Source organism: Apium graveolens, chromosome 10 (assembly GCF_009905375.1).
Source record: "Apium graveolens cultivar Ventura chromosome 10, ASM990537v1, whole genome shotgun sequence".
Classification (NCBI taxonomy): Eukaryota; Viridiplantae; Streptophyta; class Magnoliopsida; order Apiales; family Apiaceae; genus Apium; species Apium graveolens.
Window position 1 is genome coordinate 205409234 of NC_133656.1, and position 15227 is coordinate 205424460.

A 15227-nucleotide genomic window follows, 5' to 3' on the forward strand; every position below is an offset into this window, starting at 1 on the left:
TGGTGGATAGTTATTATGTAAAATATTAAAAATTATTAAAATTTGGGTTCTCAATTAAATTATAAAATATTAATTAATAAATTATTATTTCTAAACTCAAATTTAAAAACTAAATATTTTTAAAAACACAAATAAGAAATTATAGTAACAAATCTGAAATAAAGTGCGTAAGGTAATATGAGTAAATGACACTTTGCACCCCTTATAAATATTCACTTTTTCGGTTTAATTTTAAACTTTTAATTTTGGCAGAATACATCCCTTGATTTTAAATTGCACTTCATATTGCACCCTTTTAATAATTTTTGTCCAAAATAACCATTATTTTCAGGGGTAAAGTCGGAATCTTTTTTCAAAAGTTTATATAATGACGATATGCATCCCATGGTTTTAATATTTTGAAGATATGCACCCTATATAGTTTTATAGTTTATACTTTATTTTAAATTTTCATAACTTTTAAAATCCATAAAATTATATATTATAAAATTAAATTAAATAACAAAACATATAAGAGACAAATAGGCCGGGGTCTAGTGTGATTTTTTTTTAAATAAACAGAAACCCAAAATTAATGTTATAAAAATGATCCAAATCAAAACCAAATGCTATAAAATTAACGAAATCTTGAGCTCAAACATAAACATAAAATTCGATGGTTTTTAGTAGATTATTATATTATGAAATCCAAAGCAAACAGAATAAAATAGAAAATTTTGGTTTGTGTAGTGTAGTTCAGTGGGTTCCGAGAAAAAAAATGTCCAGTAACATTGCATGCATTTTATAAAATTTTAATTTGGTATATATTTTGTAGCTAATTAATTTTAAAAATAAACATAAGAACATGAATCAAAAGAAGTATTTAGTAACACTAAAAAATATGAAAAATAAGGCAACTTATAGTTTTAATAGAGATTTATTATAAAAATATTAAAACAAAAATAAGAAATTATAAATTATAAAGATTGTGTCAAAAAGTGATATCAAAACCGAGACACATATATTTGATAAAATAGATATCTTTTGATATTATTATTTAAAAATATATATGATTTAAAATTCTCTGCATAGTATTTAAATTAAAATAATTTGGTTAAAAGACTTATTTGTGATTTCAATTCAGATTTAATAGAGATTATTTATATTTTAACAGAATATTTATATTTTAATTATTTTTAAGTAAAAAAATATTATGTAATATTATCATACAAATTTATATATTTTTTGAAACGAGTTGAAGTTAAAATCGAGGTGTAATCTGTTACAATATTAAAAATACGGGGTGCACATTATAATAATACAAATATAAAAAAATTATTCCGATTTTACCCTTAAAAATTGTTAAAAGATGTGCGATATGAAATGAAATTAAAAGTTGAGGGATGCATTCTGCCAAAATTAAAAGTTTAAGATCAAAACGAAAAAGTGAATATTTATAAGGGATGCAAAGTGTAATTTACTCTATCAATTATATTATTATTATTATTATTATTATTATTATTATTATTATTATGTATTTAAATAATTAACTTTTGTAAAATGAGATCTAGAAACCCTTAAAAATATAATTTAAAAATATAATTCACGTAATTTTGTAATTTCATCTCAAAATTTTGTATACTTTACTATGTTTTATTTATTTATTTTTTTGCTAAAATATTATGTATTTCGTCAAAAAGACTTAATCCAGGACAAACCCTAAAACTGGTGATACGATCAGGTTGACAAACAAATAAACGAGCTAAATGAATAGTCGTTTTGTTTCCAGATCGCTTAACATATAGAATATAAATATTATTTAAACTGAAAAAGATTACAATAGTTTTCTAAGAAATCCATCCTACACCATCTCCAAAATCAGTAGCATCACAATTGACCTTCACACAATTAATTCCAGTTGTAATCCAATCTTCAGAAGTGATTGGAGGTACAGATGCCCTCGTAATATGAACAATCTTCCGTTATGAAAGGTGAGATTTTGCAATTTTCACCACCGATTCAGACTCGATGCGAGCTTTCAAGATTCCCCGAAACACCAATTGAATCATTCTCAACGATACAAACCAACAATCAAAAATATCAAAAACATACGGACCACTCCAAAAAGGAGGACAAACAACCACTCCAAAAGGAGGACATACAAAATACCCAAAAAGATTGGGTACGATAGTAATCCTTACAAAATAAGGATGATTATTGAAAGAAAAATAAAAAACTGATTATTATATGGGGAAGAAGAACATGAAAGTGATTTTGGGAAAAAGAAGAGGGCTTAATCGATGAAGAAGAAGGAGTAGATTTTTGAGGCTGCTAACTAGGATTTAGGGGTCGACTCTCACGAGAGAGTATTGGTGGATAATAATCATTATATTTTAGTTTTTATTTATTTAAATAATATAAAATTTAAGTCCTACTAAACAATGATTTTGAAAATGATTCTCATAATTTTACCGGATCTAATTATATTAAAGAAAATTACTCAACGTAGCTTTGATATCCCACATTTTTTTATAGTTTTTACTCGATGAAGAACGTTGTCTTATCTGTAATGAGAAATATGATTTAAACGATTTTGTGAATATGTCAATCTAATATATAATTTTAATAAATAATATGGAAAATATATTATTATTATTGTTATTATTATTATTATTATTAGTAGTAGTACTATAGTATATTTGACTTTTGATGAAATTTATTAAGTGAAATAATAATATGTAAAATATTAGTTACCCGAATCTCATGTCTTATTTTCAGTAATCTTAATGATACCTAATAAATATAAAAAGATGAGTTGAAATAGTTAATTAAGTTTTAAATAAAACTATATCAAACCAATCGTGAAAATTTTAATTATTATAATTTTAAAACTTTTCAAACTTAAATAAGATTAAAATTGCCCAACTTATAAATTTGTTATTTAAACAAAGTTTGAATGAAGTTATATTTAAAAAGTAGTACCAAAACTTAGCAAAAAAAAGTCATAAGAAAATATATGTTATCAATTTCTTATTTCTACGCCAAATTGATTGTACCGTATATTTAAATAATTAATTAAAAACATACAATATCTTTTAATGTAAAACACGTTTTACATATATTTTTTAAACCTAAATAGCTTTTTCGGGGTAGGATTTTTTTTCTTAAGTTTTTTTTCGAGATTACAAAATTATATCTTCAAAATTAAAATAAAATAAAATTATAATAAATTTTATTTCTCATTAATCTCATGCATGAAATAATAAATTTGTTATAAATTACATTTCTTATATAAGAAAATCTAATATAAAAATATAAAAATATAAAAATTATCAAAAACAATTATAATTTATTCAAAAAAATTTAGTATTAATCTATAAAAAAATTAACAAATATTTAGTTACATATCAAAATTATCTCATTAATATGGAGTTACTCAATGGAACAAAAAAAAACAATAAAATAAGCATACAGTTCTTTTCATAAATATTATATCCACACCTTAGTAGCTACCAAAATAAATAATAAAAAAAATCTCTTTTGTTATTTGAACTTCTTTGCCAAAACCTACAGATTTGGTGCAATGTTAATGTTTCTTCTGGGCTAATTAACAAACTCAATGGCTTGGTCTTAATTGTACCAACAACTGCATTTACATATTTGGGCACCATATTTTTGGGCACCATATTACCTCAGTACACAGAAGTAAATTATATACTTTCCAGTAATAGTTGATCACACTTTGTCATGAAAGAGGGCTTAATGCACTGTTCGCTCCTTGTGGGCGGAGATTACAGGGGTGTAAAAAGAAAACATGAAGTGAATTATTGAGTACAATACCACATTAGTCTGGAACTCAGTCACAACAACATTCAAGGCTCCATCAAACCTTAAGCAGTCAAAGAGAAAATTATCTATGAAACCAATCAACTAAAGTTGGTCAAGAGGTCGCTCAATTTCTAGGGAATGCTTGCAAATATCATATATGGCGTCGTTATCGAGCATCACAGAAATATCGGTGTGCTCCAAAAAGTGAGTGAGTCGAAAGAACACTGTTATAAAACACGTTGCTTAGATAAATAAACTGATTTCACATAAACAAAGGATGATACTTAGTAAGCGATGGTGCCATTGAAATAACTGCATGTGACTAAAAGAATAGCTTGAAGTAGTTATCGATATGATATCAAGACCATTAGCTTCCAATGATAGAACTACGTGTGCCAAGTTCTGCGGATTCCATCATGTATAGACTTGTCAATCTCACGGAAAACCAACTCCTTGCCACTGCTTATCACACTGTGTTCCTAATAACTTTTCATTACAAAAAAATATTTTAAATTAATACCAAAATGAGAAGACTAACTAATAAAAGAGTAGTAACATTTGAAGTTGTAGAGTAGATATGTAAATAAGAACTTTTATAAATGAGCACCATTTATAAATGAAAGACTCAAAATATTATTGTGCTCTGGTGCTCAAGTATGTAAAAACCCGAACTTGACGGTGCTTATTTTCTATGTATATTTTTAATGTATAGATTAGAAATAATATAACCTTACTCGAAGTGTAAACTTATCAAAATATCTTTCCAAGAACATATTTTTGGCCCAAATGATAAGAAACATAACTCAAATACGACCTTGTGAATACATGTACAAAAAATCGTGAAACTATATTAACATAAAAATTGGCACCATCTATAAATAAATTTTCAGAATTTTACAGTTCTTTGATCCTCAACTCCAAATTTATTAGCGGAAATACGTGTCTTAAATTGAATTTTACCAGAAACATATTGCTCATAATAAAAAATCAAAAGTAGACATAATAACAATTATAATTTGATAGCTAAAGTAGAATAACGAATAGGACATGTTAGTCCAAATTGTTCGCATAGCATGCAATTTTTCTAGATTACTACATTATGTCCTATCAAGAAAGAAATTTCATTAAGACAAAACCTTAATCCAATAATTCACATTTTTATTATCGTAAGAAAAGCCTAACAAACCATAACTAAATTATCATTCTTAAATTTCATCAAATAAAGCATATCTTGGAAATAAAATAGAGAGTGATGCACACCATAATTCAAAAAAGGTGGAGAAGGTTGGGCAGTTGCAGATAGACGTTTGTAACCTTCAGACAACTGAACAAACAATGCTTTAGAGGTCACAACCATTCATAGATGCAAATTAATATATGCTCCGTTTATACGTATTTGGTAAATTATTTTTCCAAATTGCTTAATCATGTGAACCTCTACAATTAAAACTACAAATTTGCCTCATAGAATATATCTTTGATGTCTGCAAAATTATTACAAATGTCAGAATGTGTATTCGGCTTAAAGAAGTGATATTCGACAACTATTAGATTAATGAACAAAAATATCAAAAGAAAATCCCATTGTAGTATTTAAAAGATGTTACAAAGTGAAGGATCATATGCTATTTCCTGATAGATAGATGGAGCCTTGCAAACATTCAAAATTAATAAAAATTAAATAAACAACAAGATTGAAACCTGAATTACCAAAATAATCTCAGTTGTAATTTCAATAGAGCCGACAGTTCATCTTCCACTTTTACTTCCTCATCTTCCCTTTTAATCCAATTCTGCAAGAAAATAATAAAAAACAAAAAACAAAACGATATTCTTTAGGACTGAGATCAAGCAGTTGGAGTGCAAAAAATGACTTATAAGAAACAAATTATATTACCAAATTGTGTATCTCAACTATAATGTTTACCTTTAAAAAAACCTCATCTGAAAAATAGAAAAGAATTCAAAGCATACAATATGATATAACTGTTAACAAAGCATGAGAAAGTATAATGGACAATTGATATACCTGCTCAAAATAAAGAATATAAGAATATAAATATTATCAAACCATGAGAAAGTATAATCTATAGGATTAAGAATCAATGATACCTTTTTTTCATTGTATATTGGTATGTGAACTTAAACAATGAGATAAACTTAACTTCCCATCTCAATATAATCTTTCATGACTTCCCATTTGTAAAGTTTTTTGGGGTTTTGTCATAACAATATGATGAAAGTGCACATGCTGCTCCAATCGACTTTTAATAGACCTATCCAAAATAGAGAATATAAGAACATAAATGTTAACAAAACATAATAAAGTATAATTTATAGGATTAAAAATCAATGATACCTCTTTTTCATTATATATTGGTATGTGAACTAAAACCATGGGATAAACTAAACTTTTCATATTAATATCATCCTTTATACCCATTTATAAAACAATTCGGGTTTTCGTCGTAACAATATGATGAAAGTTTTGACAATTTTCATATACACTCTCTCCACAAATAATTTAGCCGGATTATTACCTCATCAAATAGAGTCGAGATATATTATTCCACTTCCTCATCTTCCCTTTTTAATACCATCCTGCAAGTGAACAACACCAAAATAAAAAAAATTATCTTTTAGAACTAACTTCAAACAGTTGAAGTGCATAAACTTAAGTTCTAACAAAATTAAAAATAAAATATTGAATCATGATAAGACTAAAAAGATCACTTGATTATGTATCAAGATGTTTCAAAAGATTAACGGAAAAAATTAACGAAATCGAGATGTATCAAAATACAGTACCATAGTATATCAAACAAATGATTAAACACATTCATACTTTTGAGTCATTTAAATGAATAAATTGATTACCAATTGAATAAAAGCAAATATTGATAATCTTCTCTTCTGCAAGCAGAATCAATCATTGATAATCATCTGCAAAAATACAATTCAAAATTTTGAGTATTCATATAAAAATAAATCAAATACGTGAATAAGCAACCAAACCGCACACAATAATGAACATAAACATGCATGTGCAATAAAATAAATAAGATATTGCGGATTTCTAGAGATAAATCATCGATGGATAGAGGAAAAAGATAATAAAGAAAAAATCACTATAAAATAATATTTGTTAGAAGAAGAAGAAGAATATAGAAGATGATGAATACAACCCAAGAAGAAGAAGAAGAAGAAGAAGAAGAAGAAGATGAATACAACCCGTAAAAATAAAAATATGCAATCTAAAGTTTTGAATTTTTATGTTAACATGAATTGTGAATTTATGATTGATTTGTACCATGGTGAAAATATTTTAATTCTAGAAATGATATTGTTTCAAGGAAAGTAGTAATGATTTTTGAATTTGAATTAATAATGACATGATTTGTGCATCTGTAATTGATTGAGTATAAAAACAAATCAATATTAATAATATGTTTGATCTTTTTAAAATTTAAAAGTGATTTTTTAATAATTATAAATATCATTTAAGACATGGATACTCCATGGATCTTTATATTTTTGTATAGGAATTAATTGATTTAGGAATATGGGTCGACCCACTGGTCAAATTTTGAAAATATGGGTCAAAATAATTACAAATGTGTCATTTTGAGTACAAATTTTTAGGAGTTTTCACTAGTGCTCATTAAGATATAATAGATTTCTGTTAGAGTTTATTAGTGTGGTTGGACAATTTAGTTATATTGTAATTTTAGCAATATAATTTATTGATATTTTGGGAAGTGGTAAAATTTTGTTAATTTTTTTAGTGAAATGTGATTATTGAAATTTGAATTTAAATAGTATTTTGAGGCAATGAACTTTCATGTAAAGATGACAAGGGTCGTTAAAAGAAACATGCCCTAATATAAAAAAATTAGCCCAAAGGGGGGTAAACTGTCTTTTCAAGTTTAAAAAACTTCGTAAGTTCTAACCGGCGCGCGTCATATGCATCGTCGGAGACTTCACAAACCATTTTGTTTATTCAAAACAAAATAATTACAAGGCAAGGGGAATGGAGAAAAAGCCAACCCTGCTGATGACATTGAGCTCCATGCTATAATATTAAAATCCCCCTTAATCAATAATATTATTGTAGTGCCAGATTATGAAATTATTATACAAAGGAGCTGCACTCTTTTAATTCTTATTGATCTGCCCTGCATTATCCCATCCAAGACCAAGAGAGGAAAAAACATACACATACATATTAACATAAACGTATATCATCGTGCAAGCTGTTACAGAAGCAATCCGTTATTAAATTTCTGTGATTTACTTCTCTTGCTCCAAGACATGACAGAATTTGAGGATTTGACTTGATGAATTCGGGTATGTTCTATCTCTCTTCCGCTTATCATTTTATTTAAATTAATCGATTCTTTGCGAAATTGTTCAGATGATAACGTTGATCCTCAATGCAATTTTCGTGTTTCTTTATATCGTTTACGTTGCATGTGTTTCTTTAAATATGTACGGGTAATAGGTTGCTGATCGTGCTACCATATATAGCTGTACTTTTTTTCGAATATGTTAACCGATAGTTTTTATTTAATCGAATGTGATCGTTTTCAGTTGAAATTATATTAAGCTGCTTCATTATTATCAGCTTAGAAGAGAATGTATCGATTGTTAGTTGACTTCAAGTCCATCAGATTAGAAAGATTGCCCATTTTTGGAGCATTATTTTGCCACGATAAAGAATATTGGGTGTGCCGGAGATCGAACTTGAGTCTTCAGCCGCTCTGAGCTCTGATACCATGTCAAGGAACTGGTCCCTTTAAAACCTTAAGGTGTTAGAGAAAGACGCTTTCTAGGATCTTATATTCTAGCATTAAGGAATCTGTTTCTAATGTAGACATAAGATACAGAGAGGATGACCATTGCCGAAGTGTTTGAATCTTGTTCATACCTTTTATGAGATTAATTTTGTGCTTTATTAGCAGAAAATAAGATTATTAAACAAAACAGCATAACAAACTTATTGTTAACCTAAGAAGAAAATACTGGGTTTTTTTATTCTGCTGCCTGTGCACTAGTTAATCTTCTCTTCTTCTGCTTGTTTAGACCTTTAAAGCATATTTATTTGATCATCTTTCCATTATTACAACAGTCTCTTTGTTAGTACCTTTTACAGAGCACTCTATACGGCACACTTTTATTATGAAATTAAAGAGGTAGCCATGTCACCGGAATAGGCATTGTTTGCTCGTGTAGGTAAATTATCTGATGGATGACATTTGGTGGTAATCTTCTGTGCCTAGTTATAGAAGCCTCTAGTAACATGTCTTTTAAAACTGACTACGATAGAAGCTTACAACAGTTCCTATAAGACTATCATCCAGTGTAGCGAATATGTGGGTATTATTGTCTACCTTAAATTAGATAAATTTAATGATTGTGTGAATGAGAGAAAAGGAAATGGTAATATTAGTTTTCTTCAAACAAGTTTATGCATATATTTCTAGCGTCTGCCAGTTCAAGAGCTCAAGGAGTTTTACACTCTCAGAGAGAAGGGATCACTATAATGGAATGCAGGAAGATGAGTATACATATTTATATAATTGACCCTAGCCAAATAAAGAGGGTATCAAGGTCCATAATGATACACATAATTACTCATATCTTTTGTTAAGGTGTTTAATTGGCTTTTATCCCGTTTCTTGTTATTCATGTACTGTTTGAGCATAGATGGGTTGCATTCTATGAACAGCTATCTGATATTCAGTTTATATTAGTAATAAAGCTAAAAATTATAAATACAGAACTAATTTAAAAATTTTAGTTGTTAAGATGATAATTATCACGGAGAGTTTCCTGTATCTAGTAGATTACTCGACTTTGATGATACCCTGGTACTTTTGTCATCTACTCACTGGGATAATTGGTGATCTTTTTGATAGAAAATCTTAAATTGTATCCTACTTCACTGCTTCTACCTTTAAGCAAACTATGATTCTTATCTATGTCTAGATTAGGATATAAGTTTTACTTTCCCAGTGCATTTTAAAGAGGTTAGAAACTTGAAAATATTAACCTTGTTTACTTTAGCACGTGCTTGTCCGTGTTCATAAATAAATTATAAGAATAGTGGGGGTGGCAAGTAATTGAACTCGAGGGGCTCTGATAACATCTTGAGTTACCAACTCTCATAAAATCTCAAGGTGTCAGGGGAAAAACTGACCAGGATCTTATATCTTATATTATATTCTAACACTAACCAACTATGATTGTCTGTCCGTGAATTGCCATGCTGCAACTCACTTCTTTAGTACTTTGCCAATTCAGATGATTCTACGGCTGCTACAAGTTAATACTTCTCTTGGTCCTTTTTCTTCCTTAGTTGTTCTTCATAAAGAAGGAAAATCCAACTTTCTAACAAGTCAGTAGGTTTGTAAACAAATGGTAGCAATTTCTTTTTACTTTCTGGGTGTTGAAACAGATATTATTTGAACTGGTAATGTCTTTCTATTTCAAAATTATCTTGCTGGATATAATTTTTTTTGTAATTAGTTCCAAACTACTGGTTGGAGAACACTTATCTTCTTCAGTTTATGCATGTTAATAATTTTGTTTTTGGGCCAATACCTGTTTTGGGGACGGACAAGGGTTATTCGTATGCAAAAATTGCTTTATGGATTAATTTTTTGTTGCTAATTTTCAATAACGTGTTGGATTCAGATACCTAGTCGACTCTCCTCTTCAGAGACATCTTTCTGTTTGATGGAGAGAGCGAAAACTGTTGAAAAAAACCCTGTTTTAGAGTCTCTCTCAGAACAAGCACTAGCCTCAGAAAACAAGAATCAATAATATATTGAAGTTCCTGAAAGCAATGATAATAGTGTAAAGGTTGTACTTGAATTGCATGCATCAGTGACGGGTGGTTTTCAAATTTGGTCAATGTGCAAGATCCTTCTAGTAGCATGACTCCTCAACAGGGCCATGGTCTTCCAAAACAAACTCAAAATCACGAGGGTTTTGTAACTGCAGTGTATCCTAAGCTTAGAGTAAGGAAAGATTCTACTGATGGACTTTCATCACTCGAGCAGAAAGTCAGTGAAATTGAGCCTCAGGAGTCTTTGTCTATATATCCTCGGCTTAAAGTTTCACAAGGTCTATCTGATGAATTTCTGCTTCAAGAGGAAGCCTCAGTTTCATCAATTGATAATGAAAGTCTAACTGATCCTCGAGATGAGGATATTGTAACATCTTCTTCAGAGTACAATAGTCTGTCTGGGATTACACCGCAAGGAAGTCCGTTCCGCAGCAATTATGTTCAACAGCAATATGTTTTTGACTTGCCTATTACAGTTGAGCATGATGCATCATCTACTTCGTTAAGAGCGGACAAGGAAGGGTTTGAAGATGAATTCATAGAATCCTGTTCATCAAATATGTCAGAAGCAAAAATGAAGAGTAAGTTGTCATCATTAGAAGAAGGTGGTTTTGTTACTTATGCTCAAGGTCGGCCTTCTATTGTAAAAAAAAATTCAGCTTCACCCTCTCAGGTGATAGGAACTGAGTGTCATCACAGTAGGCAGATATCTGATAAGGTTTCGCAGGCACTGCCCAATCGCGCAGGTCATAATGATAAAGCGACAGCATTTGAATCTGCTAAGGGAGTCGTTTTCACGTTTGGGGAAATTGTTGACTGCAAGGCCCATAAAGTTCAGACAGTGGAGGTAATATGCTTTTTGATCTCATTTAGTATCTTTATTGAACCTTTTATTTGACTGAATTTTACTTGCCTGGTAGATGCTGTGTATTATGTTGGTCCTCTGCTTACAGCAGAGTTGGAAATTATAATCAGTGAATTATTGGCTGAATATCAAGTTACATGTTTTTTTTTATTTCCCACTTCCCTGGAAAAACAGCATAGCATCCTTATATTCAGTTTCAATGATATATGTCCTTGATCTCTGCAGAAGCGAAAAGATATAGAAGAAGAACTTGAGACCATACATCAGGAGGTACAATGGTTTAGGAAACAGTCTGAGGCTGCTGAAAATGACAAAGGGAAAGTCTTGAAGGCACTCAATAGCAGTAAGAGACTCATTGAAGAATTGAATCTCTACCTAGAGATAGCACAAATGGAAGAGCATCAAGCAAAAGAGGATTCTGAACTGGCAAGCCTCAGGGTGGTAGAGATGGAACAAGGAATTGCTGCCAAGGCTCACAATGCAGCTAACGCGCAGTTCGAGGATGCTAAACTAAGGAATGAGGCCACTTTATTAGAGCTGGGAACAGTGAAAGAAGAGTTGATTACAGTCCAGAAAGATTATGCTATTCTCCTGACTGAAAAAGATTTAGCTGTGAAAAAAGCTGAAGAGGCCCGTTCTGCATCAAAGGAGATTGAAAAGACAGTTGAGGAATTGACTGTTCAGTTGATTGCAGCAAGAGACGTCTTGGAATCTCAACATGCTACTCGTTCAGAAGCCGAGGAACGCAAAATTGGGGTAGCTATGGCATTAGAGCAAGATACCTTAAATTGGGAAAAGGAACTGAAGCAGGAAGAAGAGGAGCTCGAGAAACTAGATCAGCAAATTCTGTCAGAAAAGGATCTCAAGTCAAAACTAGATACCGCATCAGCTTTGCTACAAGACTTGAAATTTGAATTAGCTGCATATATGGACTCAAATGTGAATTTGGAGTCTAAAGAACACTCAAATGGCAACGTTATTGGGCAGGACAAAAAGACTCATAGTGATATACAAATAGTAGTCTCTTTGGCCAAAAAGAATCTTGAAGAAGTGAAATTCAACATTGAAGAAACAAATGAGGAAATCAGATTGTTACATGTTGCTTCCACATCATTAAAGTCACAATTAGAAGTTAAAAAAATTGCACTGTCTACCCTTGAGCAGAGAGAAGGAATGGCATCAGTTGCAGTTGAATCTATCGAAGCTGAGCTAAACAGAACTATAAATGAGATTGCTATGGTTCAAGTAAAGGAGAGAGAAGCGAGAGAGAAGATGGCGGAGATGCACAAGATATTACACAAGGCAGCTGAAGAAGCAGATCAGGCAAAATCACTTGCTCGTGCTGCTCATGAAGAGCTCCGAAAGGCACAGGAGGGAGTGGAGCACGCAAAGGCTGGAGCAAGTACTGTACAGAGTAGATTACTTGCAGCTCAAAAGGAGATAGAGGCTTCAAAGGCATCAGAAAGTCATGCTATAGCAGCTTTTAGTGCACTTGAAGAGACCAAAGCAGTTCAAACTCTTAACACGGATAATACACCATCTGGAGTTACACTTCCACTAGAGGAATACTATGAGCTTAGTAATCAGGCCCAAGATGCAGAGGAGGAGGCTAAAAAGAGAATTGCTGATACTCTCTCCCAACTCGAGATAGCAAAGGGATCTGAGTTGCAAACCTCGAGTAAATTGGAGAAAGCTAATTCCGAGCTGTCTACTCGAAAGGAAAGATTAAAATTTGCCAGGGAGAAGGCTAAAAAGGCCAAGGAAGAGAAACTATGTATAGAACAGGAATTGAGAAAGTGGAGGACTGAACTTGAGCAACGGAGAAAAGCTGGAGAGTCTAGTCCAGGAGCTGTTAAGATCCCTAGACCAAGTTTGGAGGGGGGAAAGGCAGAGGTGACTGAAAAAAGGATTCCACCAACAAGGTTTGAGGTGAGAAATGAAGCACAATATCTAAACAAGGCACCAAGTGCTGCTGCAGCTACTCAACTCACGCAAAGCAACAAAGCATATGAGCTAATACGCAGTGAATCTGATTCATTGCCTGATGTGCAAATGTTAAAGAAAAAGAAGAAGTCTAGATTCTTACGGTTTTTCTCGTTTTCGAGCAAAAAGAAAAAAAATTCACCATCCTTGCATTCTCCTTCACTATCCTGAATTTCTCCTTCCAGCACGTGGAAGTGATAGAGGTAATCAATCACCATCTTCAGAGCCCAAGTTGTTGAATTAAGCCGTATCAGGGATGTTAGTATCATATCAATTCTTCCGTGAACATGTAGAGTATTGTTTTCTGTATTGTAAATCAATAAATTTTTCTTTTTTTCCTCAGGATAGATGTTTGTCTCAGGGTGCGAGGTGAGGTATATAGGATGCAATAAATTTAGTTGCTGTTCAATTGAGAAAGATAAAAATAGTTTGATGTTGTAAGATAGGAAACTGTGGTTTCTAATCATACTCTTTGTTTTGTACATTATGTTTATTGAAAAGAATTTCCTGAATTCATGTGGCGTGGTATATCATATATGCATCATCTACTGAAACAGCGATCTCGTTAATTACCTACTCTAGAAAAACTGGTCTTCAGAGTCACTAACCATTACTTGATAGTTGATACTTGACTTCTTTAATTGTGGTATTCTAGCCAAACGAGATGAAACAAGTTGGTAGTTACAGATTTTGCAAATGTCGTTTATGTTCAGTGAATATAACATTTGATTGAGGACGAGCATAGTCCCATAACATTTGATTGGGGAAGCGCATTTGGACCATGAACATAGTTCTAGTGCTGGCAAAACTAAATTAAGCGACTGCAGCTTCATACCATACTTATGCCAGTAACTTGAAATAAGTCGTCATTTTTTCAATTTTATTATTCACGATATCATCTTACATCTTCGTTCTCTCCTTTAATCTTTTCTATAATATAAGTTCTTATAATATTTCTGTCGTACAAATTGTTGGAAAATGCAGGTAGAAGCTTCGATTTGAGTAGGCCTTGGTTGGTTGCATGCAAATAACAAGTTATGCTTGGAGTCAGCTATCTGATGCATATCTCAGCACTCAAAACGACTAATGGATGTGGGAGATACGATGATTAAAAGTACATTTCTTGAAAGATTTCCACACTTTTTTTATAGCAAAACACTTGGATAGAGGTCCATGCCTTGACATAAAAAAACACATATGTAGCTGTTAGCAAGGTATTGCTCCGCTGAGATTCATCAGCAAAATACGAGGCTTCGCGGGCCTTCCGACTTTCTTCCTATGCGTTCAGTGGACATGAATACAGCAACATTTGGACCGAATCAATCTTACCAGTTATTTGCAATTCAAAACATTCATCGCAGCTATCCGAGAAATGACATGATGATATAGCTGCATAACATAAATATGCTTTCTCTAATAAACTAGAAAAATGAAAAAATGTAGTAAAATGCACTTGGATGGCATCTGCAATCACACTATGCTTTCTCTGATAACTACAAAGGTAAATGATGATTAAATTGCACTTGGATGGCATCTGAAATCACTATTTTACACTTTCCTGCTCATTCAAATGGAAGCATACCCTATGATACAACTCAATAGCAACTGGCAAAGAGCTGAAAACCACTAATTGCATGTTCAACAATAACACTCGTAAAGATTGAAAATGATACGAGTGAGATATCATTCAGAACATAAAATCATGAATCAATGGCAATAACA

The 15227-nt window shown here is 31.4% G+C and overlaps 1 protein-coding gene and 1 long non-coding RNA gene across 2 annotated transcripts; one reads left to right on the top strand and one right to left on the bottom strand.

Moving 5' to 3' along the window:
• Positions 1–4016: 4016 nt before the first annotated feature.
• On the bottom strand, positions 4017–5693 carry LOC141689619 (uncharacterized). Its single transcript, XR_012562451.1, has 3 exons — positions 5518–5693; positions 5068–5131; positions 4017–4293 (listed from the first exon to the last, which is right to left on the bottom strand). It is a non-coding gene; the product is annotated as an uncharacterized LOC141689619 (long non-coding RNA).
• A 2200-nt stretch (positions 5694–7893) lies between these two features.
• On the top strand, positions 7894–14017 carry LOC141692904 (protein WEAK CHLOROPLAST MOVEMENT UNDER BLUE LIGHT 1-like). The gene is made up of 3 exons (XM_074497860.1): positions 7894–8154; positions 10504–11504; positions 11748–14017. The coding sequence occupies exons 2-3, from the start codon at positions 10746–10748 to the stop codon at positions 13674–13676; spliced, it is 2688 nt and encodes an 895-aa protein (XP_074353961.1). The 5' UTR covers positions 7894–8154; positions 10504–10745; the 3' UTR covers positions 13677–14017.
• The last annotated feature ends 1210 nt before the right edge of the window (positions 14018–15227 follow it).